At 35.8% G+C, this 14088-nt stretch overlaps 1 protein-coding gene across 3 annotated transcripts in view; it reads left to right on the forward strand.

Moving 5' to 3' along the window:
• The window catches only part of STAG1 (STAG1 cohesin complex component), a 499240-nt gene that overhangs the window by 308421 nt on the left and 176731 nt on the right, over nucleotides 1-14088 (forward strand). For all 3 annotated transcript variants that reach the window (XM_061427678.1, XM_061427685.1, XM_061427693.1), the window contains one exon: nucleotides 10445-10649. In XM_061427678.1, the coding sequence (XP_061283662.1) occupies nucleotides 10445-10649 (205 nt within the window). The remainder of the gene's footprint in view (nucleotides 1-10444; nucleotides 10650-14088) is intronic.

Consider the following 14088-nt stretch of genomic DNA (forward strand, 5'->3'; position numbering starts at 1 on the left):
ATTCTGAAGGAAAATTAAAATGAAGAACTCTACTGATCATTGTGATATGTAAATTCACAGATGTTAAACACAGACTGTGACATTGTGATAATTTAGATAATGACACCCCAGAATTTGGGATTTCTTCTAGTCATTTTAGGAACTCAAAGATGTTGATGTGGATAGTTTCAAACACTTTTTAATGCATCCACCTAAAGAAATTATATGTCACTCGATACATACCAAAAAATGTACTTAATGTGTAAGATATGTAAATCTCCCACCCTCAGCTTAAGAACTGAACTATTAATACTACTAAAATGCTTCTTATCAGAGGTAATCAATGTCTTGAAGTATGTAAGCATTTTTTTTTTCTTACAAACCCATTAATCATTTACCACTCCTCATGAAATGTTTGTGAAGATGCATGGATAGGAGTAAAGGCCAGATGTTTGGTAGCACTTCACTTAAATAACTGATGTCAGTGTGGAGCAGGACATATTTAAAAGGAGCGACATTGGTAGTCCCATTGCTGGTTTGACTTTATATATTTTCCTCATTTCTGTCTATGCCTAAAGAAACAAAAGTTATCAAAGTTTATGATTAAGGAAAATATTGATAGGGATCACTTAGATACGTTTATGGATGTGAGAGTTGGACTGTGAAGAAAGCTGAGCACCGAAGAATTGATGCTTTTGAACAGGGGTGTTGGAGAAGACTCTTGAGAGACCCTTGGACTGCAAGGAGATCCACCCAGTCCATTCTAAAGGAGATCAGTCCTGGGTGTTCATTGGAAGGACTGATGCTAAAGCTGAAACTCAATACTTTGGCCACCCCACGTGAAGTGTTGACTCATTGGAAAAGACCCTGATGCTGGGAGGGATTGGGGGCAGGAGGAGAAGGGGACGACAGAGGATGAGATGGCTGGATGGCATCACCGACTCAATGCACATCTCCGGGAGTTGGTGATGGACAGGGAGGTCTGGTGTGCTGCGATTCATGGGGTCGCAAAGAGTCAGACGCGACTGAGTGACGGAATTGAACTGAACCATTATTTTAGGCCCATTTTGACAGTATCATTTTTGAGGTAATTCATTTGTTCTACCAAGAAATATTTGACTATTAACCATGCCAAAAATGGAAGATACAGCACTTAATAAACCAAAATCCCAGTCTTCATTGGAATTTTCATTTCATTCAGGGGAAAAGCTAATGAATGGCTATATATTAGCCAAAAGAGTATGACAAATGATAATAAATGCTATGCAGAATAATAAATCAGAGAAGACTGAAGAAATTAGGAAGGGAAGGATTATTTTAAATAGGATGGTCAGAAAAACCGTGTAAGTATGTAACCTTAGATAAAGACTTGAAGGAGGTGATGGAGCATCCAGGCATATATCTGGGGGAAGAGAAAACAATAAGGGCAAATGGCCCCTTGATAGAAGCATAACTAGGATATTAGACAACAGGGAAGTAAAGCACACTGACTTACATACTGCACTTGATTGTTGTGTTCTCAGGACTTTTTAAATATGAAATAGTTTTTCCACATTTTTTGTTATTTACATCACATTAACTTTTAGATGACAACCTAGTTGTAGTCTAAAAAAATACCTCACATTTTTATTTAATTGTTTTACCTCCATGGTATCATTTAATTTATTTCTATAGTATAGCCTCCTAAAATATAGCCTCTATTTTGTAACTGAACGTTATGTCTAGTGACTTTGTTAAATTATATTTACATTCTCTGGAAAGATAATTTCATCTGTGATGCTGTATATTTCATATTTTGTCACAGTAGGGTAGCTCATAATGTCAGGTTGCCCACCTGTTATTCTGATTGAGCACTTGTTTAGTTTAAGGTAATAACTCTTGAATCTTTTTGTGAAACTACTTTTCCCTTTTCAAGTCTCAAATTATTTTGCACTTTATTAACATTCTGCTTATGTCAACTTGCGTCTTAATGGTTTAGCATGCATTGATAGCACGTTCCAGAAATTTTGTATTTATTTTGACTGTAGATAGCAGTGTGTTGTGATGTCTAAAAATAGGATATTCTCTATCAGTCATTTATGAATTAAAGGGAGAAGGCAATGGCTCCCCACTCCAGTACTCTTGCATGGCAAATCTCATGGATGGAGGAGCCTGGTAGGCTGCAGTCCATGGGGTCACTAGGAGTCGAACACGACTGAGCGACTTCACTTTCACTTTTCACTTTCATACATTGGAGAAGGAAATGGCAACCCACTCCAGTGTTCTTGCCTGGAGAATCCCAGGGACGGGGGAGCCTGGTGGGCTGCCTTCTCTGGGGTGACACAGTCGGACACAACTGAAGGGACTTAGCAGCAGCAGTCTCTTCTTATGGGATATACTAATTAGGTATTCTTAAAAGTGTTATGCCTTCTGCAGTAGTCAGGGAGTAAAGAATTCTTTGTTTCCTGTTGTGAGGAAACAGGTTCCGCCCAGAAACAGAAAGTCATTTTTGTCCATTACTCAGTTTACTTCAGTAGATTTTATTTCTTTAATTTTCAAATATTCATCACATCCCTCCCATTTTGTCTGTCATTATTGTTACTGTATTAAACGGTCTCTCCCCTCACACTTTTGGTTTTGGATTGACTGCAGTGGAGAGTCACCTTTGCTCCATTTCCTTCACCTTTTCTTCTGTTTTTCACATTGGAACCAAAAATACATTTTTAAAGCTCATAGCTGTTGATGAACATCCTTCAGTTCAGTTCAGTTCAGTTGCTCAGTTGTGTCCGACTCTTTGTGACCCCATGGACTGCAGCGCACCAGTCCTTCCTGTCCATCACCAACTACCAGAGTTTACTCATGTCCATTGAGTCAGTGATGCCATCCAACCGTCTCATCCTCTGACATCCCCGTCTCCTCCTGCCCTCAGTCTTTCCAAGCGTCAGGGTCTTTTCAAATGAGTCAAAAAAAAAAAAAAAACACATGAGTCACCTCTACGCATCAGGTGGCCAAAGTATTGGAGTTTCAGCCTCAGCATCAGTCCTTCCAATGAATATTCAAGACTGATTTCCTTTAGGGTGGATCTCCTTGCAATCCAAGGGACTCTCAAGAGTCTTCTCCAACACCACAGTTCAAAAGCATCAGTTCTTCGGCACTCAGCTTTCTTTATAGTCTAACTCTCACATCCATACATCATTACTGGAAAAACCATAGCTTTGACTAGATGGAGCTTTGTTGGCAAAGTAATGTCTCTGCTTTTTAATTCAGTGACCACCTGTTTTCTCCAAAGTAAAGTTTTACTTCCTTACCTTTCTTTGATCCAACCCCATCTTTCTTCTTGGTTACAGAATCCAGTTTAGATTCCAAATGTAATGCAGTTCTGTACTCCCATTGTTGCACTTTTGTTTATAGGCCTTCACTAATTGTTATTACCTAGAAAAGGTGTTGACCCTGTTTTCCCTGTCCAGTTGCTTCTGCAGAGAATTGACATTCCTTTCTAAGTACTATATACCCTTGTCAAGTTCCTATTATTATATTTAATTCTTTTACAGTTTTTTTAATGTGTTCATCTTATCAATTAAATTAGTTTCTTTAGGGGACTGAAGAAATGGGGAGAAGTTGATAAAAGAGTTTAAATTTCCACTTACAAGATGAATAAGTTCTAACGATTTAATGTACAGCAATAGTATATGTTGCATACTTAAAACTTGCTAAGAGAAAAGATCTTAAATCTTATGTCACACATATAAAAAGTAATGGGATGGAGGTGTTACCTAATTGAGTGGTGATAAGCTTTGCAATATATATGTATTAAATCAACCTGCTGTATAACTTAAACTTACACAGTGTCATATATCAGTTATATCTCAATAAAGCTGTAAAAAATATATAGAGTAGAAATTCTTCTAATAATATCCTTGTTCTGCTTATCTTTGTATGCCTGATGACCTCATATAGTGCCAGAGCTTATTTGTTGCTTAATAAATGGTATGAATAGATAAATGAGTGGGTGGATGGATAGTTTCTCCAAACAGTTGTTTGCAGATCATTGATTTAAGCAATAGTGGTACATATCCTCCGGCAAAGTCTGTTGAAATTAGGTAACCAAAAGCCACGTTTTACCAAATAGGTAACTTTTTTTATAACATTGTCCATCAGCTGGGTTAAAAATCAAATCTCTTGAATTTATTCTTAGAAAGTGTTTTATCTCTTTAAATATTTGTAATTTGTGACCACAATGCGTTCCCAAATACCAAAGTCTTAAGAATTAGGCAGGTAGCCTTCCACCTCTGCTAGCTGCATGAGTTCTGCCTTGCAGTGGACCTCTTATCTTTTAAGATTCTTATTTTAATCCCAGTTAGAAGCTCACAATCTTCTAGTTCTCATTGTTGACTCTTGTCTATGAAGGTTGGCACCCTTACCTACCACACCCATCAGTGTTCCCAGAACTTCCAAAATAGGCGTTTCCATTAGTTTTTTGTCTTTCTGTTTGGCAACAAAAACAATTTTTCTCCTTTGGAAGAGTATTCACTAGACAGCCTTTCTGTCCTCCAAGGCTACTGGTGTAAACCAGGTGAAGCTCCATTGTAGAACAGAGAATACATGGATTTTACAAACACAGAACCAGAGAAGACTTGTAGCTGTGTGATCTGGGACAGGTTCTTTAGAACTTATTTTTCTCATCTTTATATGTACTATAGGATGCTTTTTTTCTACTCTTCTAGCTATAGTAGGTTTTTGCTGTGCCATGATGGTGAATCCATTTACTGACCCTCCCCAACAAGATTAAGGTTTCTGGCTTTTATGGGAGAAAGGTCTAGAGAAGTGAGCTGTACGTCTTACCTTTCCCATAGCAGTTGAGGATCATCCTCTGTAGGCCTGCATCAAAATAGGTTCTGTCTTTTCTGCTGTCTCAGGCTTTTATTACCTGGTTGAAACCTGTGGTCAACTGATAAAAAGAGATTTGGAGTGAGTGTGAATTCCTTGTAATTCCGCGCTGACAAGTTGGCCCACACTTGGTCTTTGACATTTGTTAGCATTTTGCCTGATTTCTTCTTACCTCTTTTTGTCACAGAACCTTTTCTTCTGGGTTCTGCCACAGGTGGTAGAGTTTGTGTGGCTCATCTTTTCTTGGAAAGCTTGTTCTTTGGAGTTCAAGTTACTTCAGCTCAAGATGGGATTAAGAAAAACTATAATTTTTTTGTTGTTGTTGATTAAGCTATTTTCATTGTTTGTAGCATTTTATATTCTAAGCAGAAGCTAAACCCTGTTGTTACTCTTTGACTTTACTTTTAGTGTTGTGTTTTTTTAATGCAAAAAATTACTTTTATGTTGATTGAATTTGTTGGTTCTTTTTTTAAATTTGTTGATTCTTTATGACTTCTGACTTTTTAAATATTTTTGAAAAAAAGACCCACTCTGAGAATATTCTCCCATATTTTCTTCTATTTCTCTCTTTGTTGAGTATTTTTATTTCATTGGAAATTTAATTTGGTATAAGGTACAGTGATATCTAATGTTTTTCTAATGAAAAGCCACTTGTATTGTACCAAAATTATTTATTGAATTATCTTTCCCCACTGCTCATAATTCTTCTGTAACAGAAATGAATTTGTTTGTAACAGAAAATCTGATTAGTAGTGACTCAAATTCACAGGAGTTTGTCTCACACAAAATAAATCTGCAAATAGACAAAGCATGGTTAGTACTACACCTTAACAGATTAAAAACCTATACTTTATCCATCTTTCTCTCTAGGAATCCTTATCCATGTTCCCTCATGGTTACAAAATGGCTGTTGAATATCAGTACCAAATCCAGTGAAAAAGGAAAGGGCAAAGGTTGAAGAGGTCATAGTAACCTCCTTTGTCCATTTTAAAAGATTTTTTTCCACAAGTCCCATCTAGGGTATTATTTTCTAGGCTACTAGTGTAACTTCTGTCAGTGACCATCCTTTCCTTCAGTTCATCAATTGAGTTTCTAAAGAAATAAAGTATTTTGGATATATGCAACCTCATGTTAATTGCAGTATTATTTACAATAGCCAAATATGGAAACAACCTAAGTGTCCATCAATGGATGAGTGTGTAAAGAAAGTGTGGTAGGTACACACACACACAAGAAATAGTATTCAGTAGTTAAAAAAAGGAAATCTTGGAATTTTTGACAACATGGGTGGTCCTTGAGGTCATTACACTAAGTGAAATAAGTCAGATAAGGAGAGATACCATATGATCCCACGTATATGTGAAATCAAAACAATAGCAACACAGAAGAACACTGAGCTCATAGATACAGAGAACATGTTAGTGTTTCTCAATGTGGAGCAATGTGCAAAATGGGTGAAGGGGGTCGAAAGATATAAATTTTCCAGTAATGAAATAAGTCCTGGAGATGTAAAGCATGGTGACTATAGTTGTTACCACTTTATTGCATATTGAAAAGTTGCTAAAAGAATAGACCTTAATAGTTCTTAACACAAGAAAATAAAAAGTTTTGTAACTGTTCATGGTAACAGATATTCAGTACAGTTCAGTCACTCAGTCGTGTCCGACTCTTTGCAACCCCACGAATCGAAGCACACCAGCCCTCCCTGTCCATCACCAACTCCCAGAGTTCACTCAAACTCAACATCCATCGAGTTGGTGATGCCATCCAGCCATCTCATCCTCTGTCGTCTCCTTCTCCTCCTGCCCCCAATCCCTCCCAGCATCAGAGTCTTTTCCAGTGAGTCAACTCTTCACATGAGGTGGCCAAAGTACTGGAGTTTCAGCTTTAGCATCATTCCTTTGAAAGAACACCCAGGACTGATCTCCTTTAGGATGGACTGGTTGGATCTCCTTGCAGTCCAAGGGACTCTCAAGAGTCTTCTCCAACGCCACAGTTCAAAAGCATCAATTCTTCGGCACTCAGCTTTCTTAACAGTCCAACTCTCACATCCATACATGACCACTGGAAAAACCATAGCCTTGACTAGACGAACCTTTGTTGGCAAAGTAATGTCTCTGCTTTTGAATATGCTATCTAGGTTGGTCGTAACTTTCCTTCCAAGGAGTAAGCGTCTTTTAATTTCATGGCTGCAATCACTATCTGCAGTGATTTTGGGATATTAACTACACTTATTGTGGTGATTTTTTAAAATATATACAGATATTGAATCATATTTTATACCTGGAACTAATGTTATATATGAATTATACTTCAAAAAAGTACAAATATATAGATATATATAAGTTCTCTAGAGTTTTTTGTTTGTTTTATGCTACATTTGAATCTTTGAAGTATACTTATATTTTATTTAGATTTTCCCAAATGCTGATTTTTCGGGCTTCCTTTCTTTTTGCTGTTGGACCTGAACAGAAAGATTATTTTCTTTCTATTTCCTTGGGGCCCAGGTCAGGTTATGAGCTCTAAGTGGTTGACTTTCACAGTTGCTACAAAGCAAAAGAAACTCTTCCCTGGTGGGCTTTTGTGAAATAGAAGCAGCAGGCAGCCTTCAGAGATAGCTTTGAGAAATACCTTACCTTTCCATTGTGCTACCCTCTACAATCTGTGTTTCCACATCCCCAGTCTAAAGAGCTGGGGAGATTCAGCCAGCCCCTTCAGTTCCTTTCTGGTCTCCTATAGCGCTAAGGAGAGCTTATATGGAGCTTATAGAGCTCATATGGCTGTCGGAGGAGGCCTTACAAATAAGCTGTGAAAAGAAGAAGCCAAAAGCAAAAGAAAAAAGGAAAGATATACCCATTTGAATGCAGAGTTCCAAAGAATAGCAAGGAGAGATAAGAAAGCCTTCCTGAGTGATAAATAGAAAGAATAGAGGAAAACAATACAATGGAAAAGACTAGAGATCTCTTCAAGAAAATTAGAGATACCAAAGAAACATTTCATGAAAAGATGGACTCAATAAAGGACAGAAATGGTATGGACCTAACAGAAGCAGAAGAGGTGGCAAGAGTACACAGAAGACTGTACAAAAAAGATCTCCACGACCCAGATAATCACGATGGTGTGATCACTCACCTAGAGCCAGACACCCCGGAATATGAAGTCAAGCGGGCCTTAGGAAGCATCACTACGAACAAAGTTAGAGCAGGTGATGGAATTTCAATTGAGCTATTTCAAATCCTAAAAGATGATGCTGTGAAAGTGCTGCACTTGGTATGCCAGCAAATTTGGAAAACTCAGCAGTGGCCACAGGACTGGAAAAAGTCAGCTTTCATTCCAGTCCCTAAGAAAGGCCATGCCAAAGAATGCTCAAACTACCGCACAATTGCACTCATCTCACCCACTAGTAAAGTAATGTTTCAACAATACGTGAATCATGAACTTCCACATGTTCAGGCTGGTTTTAGAAAAAGTAGAGGAACCAGGGATCAAATTGCCAACATCTGCTGAATCATCAAAAAAGCAAGAGAGTTGCAGAAAAATATCTATTTCTGCTTTATTGACTATGCCGAAGCCTTTGACTGTGTGGATCACAATAAACTGTGAAAAATTCTGAAAGAGATGGGAATACCAGACCACCTGACCTGGCTCTTGAGAAACCTGTATGCAGGTCAGGATGAAACAGTTAGAACTGGACATGGAACAACAGTCTGGTTCCAAATAGAAAAGGAGTGCGTCAAGGCTGTATATTGTCACCCTACTTACTTAGTACCATATGCAGAGTACATTATGAGAAACGCTGGGCTGGAAGAAGCACAAGCTGGAATCAAGATTGCCAAGAGAAATATTAATAACCTCAGATATGCAGATGACACCACCTTTATGGCAGAAAGTGAAGAAGAACTAAAGAGCGTCTTGATGAAAGTGAAAGAGGAGAGTGAAAAAGTTGGCTTAAAGCTCAGCATTCAGAAAACAAAGATCATGGCATCTGGTCTCATCACTTTATGGCAAATAGATGGGGAAACAGTGGCACACTTTATTTGGGTAGGGGCGGAGGCTCCAAAATCACTGCAAATGGTGACTGCAGCCATGAAATTAAAAGATGCTTACTCCCTGATAGGAAAGTTATGACCAACCTAGACAGCATATTAATAAGCAGAGACATTACTTTGTCAACAAAGGTCCGTCTAGTCAAGGCTATGGCTTTTCCAGTGGTCATGTATGGATGTGAGAGTTGGACTGTGAAGAAAGCTGAGTGCCAAAGAATTGATGCTTTTGAACTGTGGTGTTGGAGAAGATTCTTGAGAGTCCCTTGGACTGCAAGGAGACCCAACCAGTCCATCCTAAAGGAGATGAGTCCTGAGTGTTCATTGGAAGGACTGATGCTGAAGCTGAAACTCCAGTACTTTGGCCACCTGATGTGAAGAGTTGACTCATTTGAAAAGACCCTGATTCTGGGCAAGATTGAAGGAGGGAGAAGAAGGGAACAACAGGATGATGGCATCACCGACTCAATGGACATGAGTTTGAGTAAACTCCAGAAGTTGGTGATGGACAAGGAAGCCTGTTGTGCTGCAGTCCATGGGATCGCAAAGAGTCGACACGACTGAGCGACTGACCTGAACTGAACTGATCAAGCTTAGTAGCCCATGTAGTACTCATGTAATACCAAAATTAACTCTCTTTATGGGGTATTTAACTAAGTGCCAAGGTTTCCCCTTCTTTCTGTTCAAGGCTCTTGAGATCTTTGAGATTCTCTGTTGTTGTAAGTATCAAAGTACTCTTTCATGTAACACCACAAAGCTCAAGACCTCATTTGTATCCAGTTTTCCTAGCTGCATTTTGGCCTGTAAAAAACAAATAGCCACAAATTGAGAATAGTCTGATAAGGAAGTTCACAGAATTTCTCACCCTCTGCCTTGTGAATTTCCATTTCTCCAGCAAAATGTTTTAGGCTAGAGTGAGAAACCTCTGCTGGATTCAGCTGTCAATTTTGTATTTTAAATAAAATGACACAATCTGGGGATCCCAAGAGCCCATGGTAGGCTTTTTCTTGGAAAAGTTAATAAATTCAGTGCATAAACTATAGAGTTAAATGAAAGTTCATAGTAGAGTTAGAAGAAATAGGGTTGAAATTTCATATGTGGGAAGTTGGTTATACTCTTAAAATTCTTAACTCTTTAAAGTGTCTTATTTAAAATAATTGAAAGGTGCTGTTACACATGTCATGATTAGTTTGATCTGAATTCAGTAGCAAATAATCCTTTCTAGTTAAACTTCTTTCTTTTTTTGTTTTCTTCTTTACTTTAAATTATCTCAGCTAGTTCCCAAGTACAACAAAACTTAAACTATTATTTTGAATGAATGGCTTTGAATAATGAATTAAATACTGATTGTAAATAACAATTTTGAACTCATTAACAATTATTCAGTTGGGGTAGATCAAAACAAGCAAAAAAGAGAAAGCCATCATGTACCTCTTGGTGTCTGTCCACATGTACTTTGAGCGAAAAATGTTCCTTTTCCAGTAGGAGGAAAAAAAATCAAACTGTATGTCATATATCATACTTAATATGTTATTTTTTCTTTTTATCCCTTTTAGGACAGTGGTGATTATCCCCTTACCATGCCTGGACCTCAGTGGAAAAAGTTTCGTTCAAACTTTTGTGAATTTATTGGAGTCCTGATTCGACAGTGTCAATATAGCATAATTTATGATGAGTATATGATGGACACAGTAATCTCGCTTTTGACTGGTTTGTCAGACTCCCAGGTCAGAGCTTTTAGGCATACAAGTACTCTTGCTGGTAAGTAACTAACACTTTATTTCCTTTTCATTTAGTTTTGTTAAATATATTCCAGTTAAGCTGTATTTAAATTCAATATTAATTTAAATTGATTACTTTGCTCTTGAAAAACACAATGTTTCTCCAAAATTTGCATGAATGGTTTGTATTCTCTGTTGAAGTAAAATTTGTGCTTATTTTGATAACTGGCCTTTGTTAGTCTTGAGAATGCAATTTTCTGACGAATGTTACCAAATCTCTTTCTGAATGTGTAGTTATTTTCTTGCGTTATTTTATAACCAAATAAGTTGTAGGAGTCCAGCAGGCCATATTCTTTGATAAAACCAAATAATAGTTGAAATTCCAAAGTCACAGGTATTTTCCTACTTAATTACATGGTTTCATTGTTATACATAAATGTGTAAATATTTGTTTATATATATATATATATTTTTTTAAACAGTTCCATCTAATTGTAATAGGTAATTGTGACCTAGCTAGGATTCTTTCTGTTCCTAGTGGTATAATAATTTAAATGTAGTGTTTCTAAAATCAGTTCAAGTAGGTAGACTAAGTCCTGAAGAACTGATACATTATCATTTTCCCTGTTGCTTCTGTTTTAGAATTATCTATATAACTTCTGAGTCAAGTATATTCATTTTCCCCTTGTTTTCCTGTAACAAGATAATTTTGTTTATTTAGCTGTTCTGAGTTTTTCAACGATTTTAACTGTGTTTACCTAAAATGATTAAATGACTGTTCTTTTTTTCTTATATATATGTGTATGTTTATCAAGAACCTGTGTTTGCATAAACATATATTTAAATATTCCCCAATTATATCCCTTTTAGTAGCAATAACTGACTATATTCAATTTATACACATTACCATTACAAAAATGAGATTTAAGAGTATCCCTTTCCTATTTATTAGGTAAAGAGGCAGATCTTTTACTTAATTTTATCTTTTTTATAAAGGTAAAATCACAGTTTATTGTCGAAAAAATTTTCTGATAGAACAAACATCAAGCACATTTTATTCTGTGTTTTGAGAGACTTTGTACCAAGTTGTAGCTTTTTTGACAAGGTACTATAAATATACTACTTATTACTTAAAAGTTACCTGATACTATATATATTTTCTAATTTCATGACTTTTATTATTTTCTGCCCTTTATATGTACTTTTTTCTTTTCGTTATATTTTCTATTTACTTTTCATCTATCATTCTTCTGTCTGTGTACAGCAATTTCCATTTATTTGGCTGTTTTTCAGATGCATTGTACCAGGAAAAATAGGAGATCAATGTTATGTTTATCCTTATTTTTCAAAAGCTAACCTATTTTTCAAGTTATTCTCAAATTTACTTCAGAATACTACAGTAATTTCTCTTTGTACATTAATGATCGTGTCTTCCAAAGTTCAGTTTCATAAAAAGTGAGACACCAGTCCTACCCTTCAACAAAGTGTGGAAATCTTGCTGAGAATTTAATTCCAGGCTGGATAATAATTTCCATCTTTTCAAGGATTATTTTCTTTTCATCTTTAATCTCTTCTCTGGTTCTCCCTCCCCCTTTTTTTTCTTTTATAGTATATGTATGAGGGATAGATTTAAAGATAATCGTTTTTATTCACTTTGCAGGACGAGTCTTGGGGACTAGATAAAATGGGCAGGAACATTTAATCCTCTGCTTCAAAGACTATGTGCATGGACAGTTAACAAGGCAGTTATGGCCAGATATGATTATCGGCTTTGGAATAAAATGCTCCTTGACATTGCTTATATCTTAGCTGAGAAGAGAGACAATCAGGTTAGTTGTTTTCTAGGGTACAGACAAGATAAGTTTTAGAACTTCATAAGTCATCAGAGTGATCTTATCAGTAGTACTTTTAATCTGTTTACCAATACCCCATTTTCTTGTTATTAATTAATAGTGTGTCCCAATTTGTTAGTGTTTATGCATTGCATTTAATTGTATATTTTGCCACATTTTTATTAAAATTTTTCATCATTTTGTAGTTTTTCGCGTTTGTCTATTCTCCAGGTAGAAGTAGTTTCATTTTCCATTGGTGATAAACTGAACTTTCCCTTTTATTTTTGAAATTTCTTTTTACTATTAAATTGAAACAGACTGTTAACAATTAGATTTTATATTACATTTTCCTTATTTTTTCTATTCTTTTAATTGTACTTGTAAAGCATACTCTCCTGTTTGTCTGATTTATCTTCAATAAAGAAGCTTTACTTTGTAGTAAACTTTTCATTAACAATCTTCATAGTTAAGTGCCTTTGTTGTGAAGGTACATAGATAAATAGATAGCTAAATAGTTAAGACATATTAGAACATAGTTTGTGGAATTAATATATATAAGTAATATTTCAGTGGATTTACAATCTGGGATTGGCTATATTTTCTTTCTCCAGTTTCATGAAATTTTCATGAAAAAATATTTTTCTCCTCCAGGTCAAAACTAAGTAGGATTCCCTTTGTTTTACCACTTTGTTCTTTGGTATTATAAAGACAATTCTATTCTCAAAGGATCTATTTTTCAGATTTATAGTTATATTATACTCAGTCATTTGCTGTTATAGTCTCTGACAGTACTTTAGAAATTGAATGTTGGCTTATCTTTTTTATTTTTTGCTTTTTTCTCACCTACATAATTTTCTACATTAGAAATAGATTAATAATGGATATTTCTCGCTTCTAAGGTAAAAATGCTAATTTGAACAAAGAGGGATTAACCGTACAGAATTTTATTAATAGCAACTTGATTGATTGTTCTATTTTTTCTAAAATGAATTATGGAAAAATTAGAAAATATGGGTAAAATCATCACATGATAGATGGCCTCATTATGCTGGAAGGTTATCACTATTTAACAATAATGAGTGCCTCTCAGACTCTTGGGGAAGTAAACATTTCTTTTATATCTCATTGTTTAACATCATTGTGTTGGTATATGATTGATTTTTATATTGACATATGATTTGTTATTAATTAGCACTTTTTACCAAGTCAGCATCTCTGGACTTTTACTGAGGCAAGGCAAGCTATATGAAATTTCTTTGTTCTCCTGTCATAGACAAAAATAATTTTATCTTAGTAAATTGATATCTTTTCTTTGGCTTTCAGTTGCTGAAACCATATAATATAGGGTTCATAGAATGGGTTCTGAACCAGATTGTCTGAATACATATCCTTTTCTGCATTTTACTAATTGGGTAATTTTGACAAGTCCATAATTTATTGGGCCTCACTTTCTTCATATGCAAAATGGGAAAGATGTTGATAACTATCTCATTAAAGGAAATTAGGAAAGCTTGAATGGTGCCTGACATATAGTAAACTAATGCTATTATTCTGTAATTACAAAAAGAGCCAGTCGTATTTGCAGTGTTTCCCTTCATTCACTTCTTTTTCCCTCAGAATTTATTGAACACCTAATATTTTAGTAAT

Source organism: Bos javanicus, chromosome 1 (assembly GCF_032452875.1).
Source record: "Bos javanicus breed banteng chromosome 1, ARS-OSU_banteng_1.0, whole genome shotgun sequence".
In the NCBI taxonomy this organism is placed as follows: domain Eukaryota; kingdom Metazoa; phylum Chordata; class Mammalia; order Artiodactyla; family Bovidae; genus Bos; species Bos javanicus.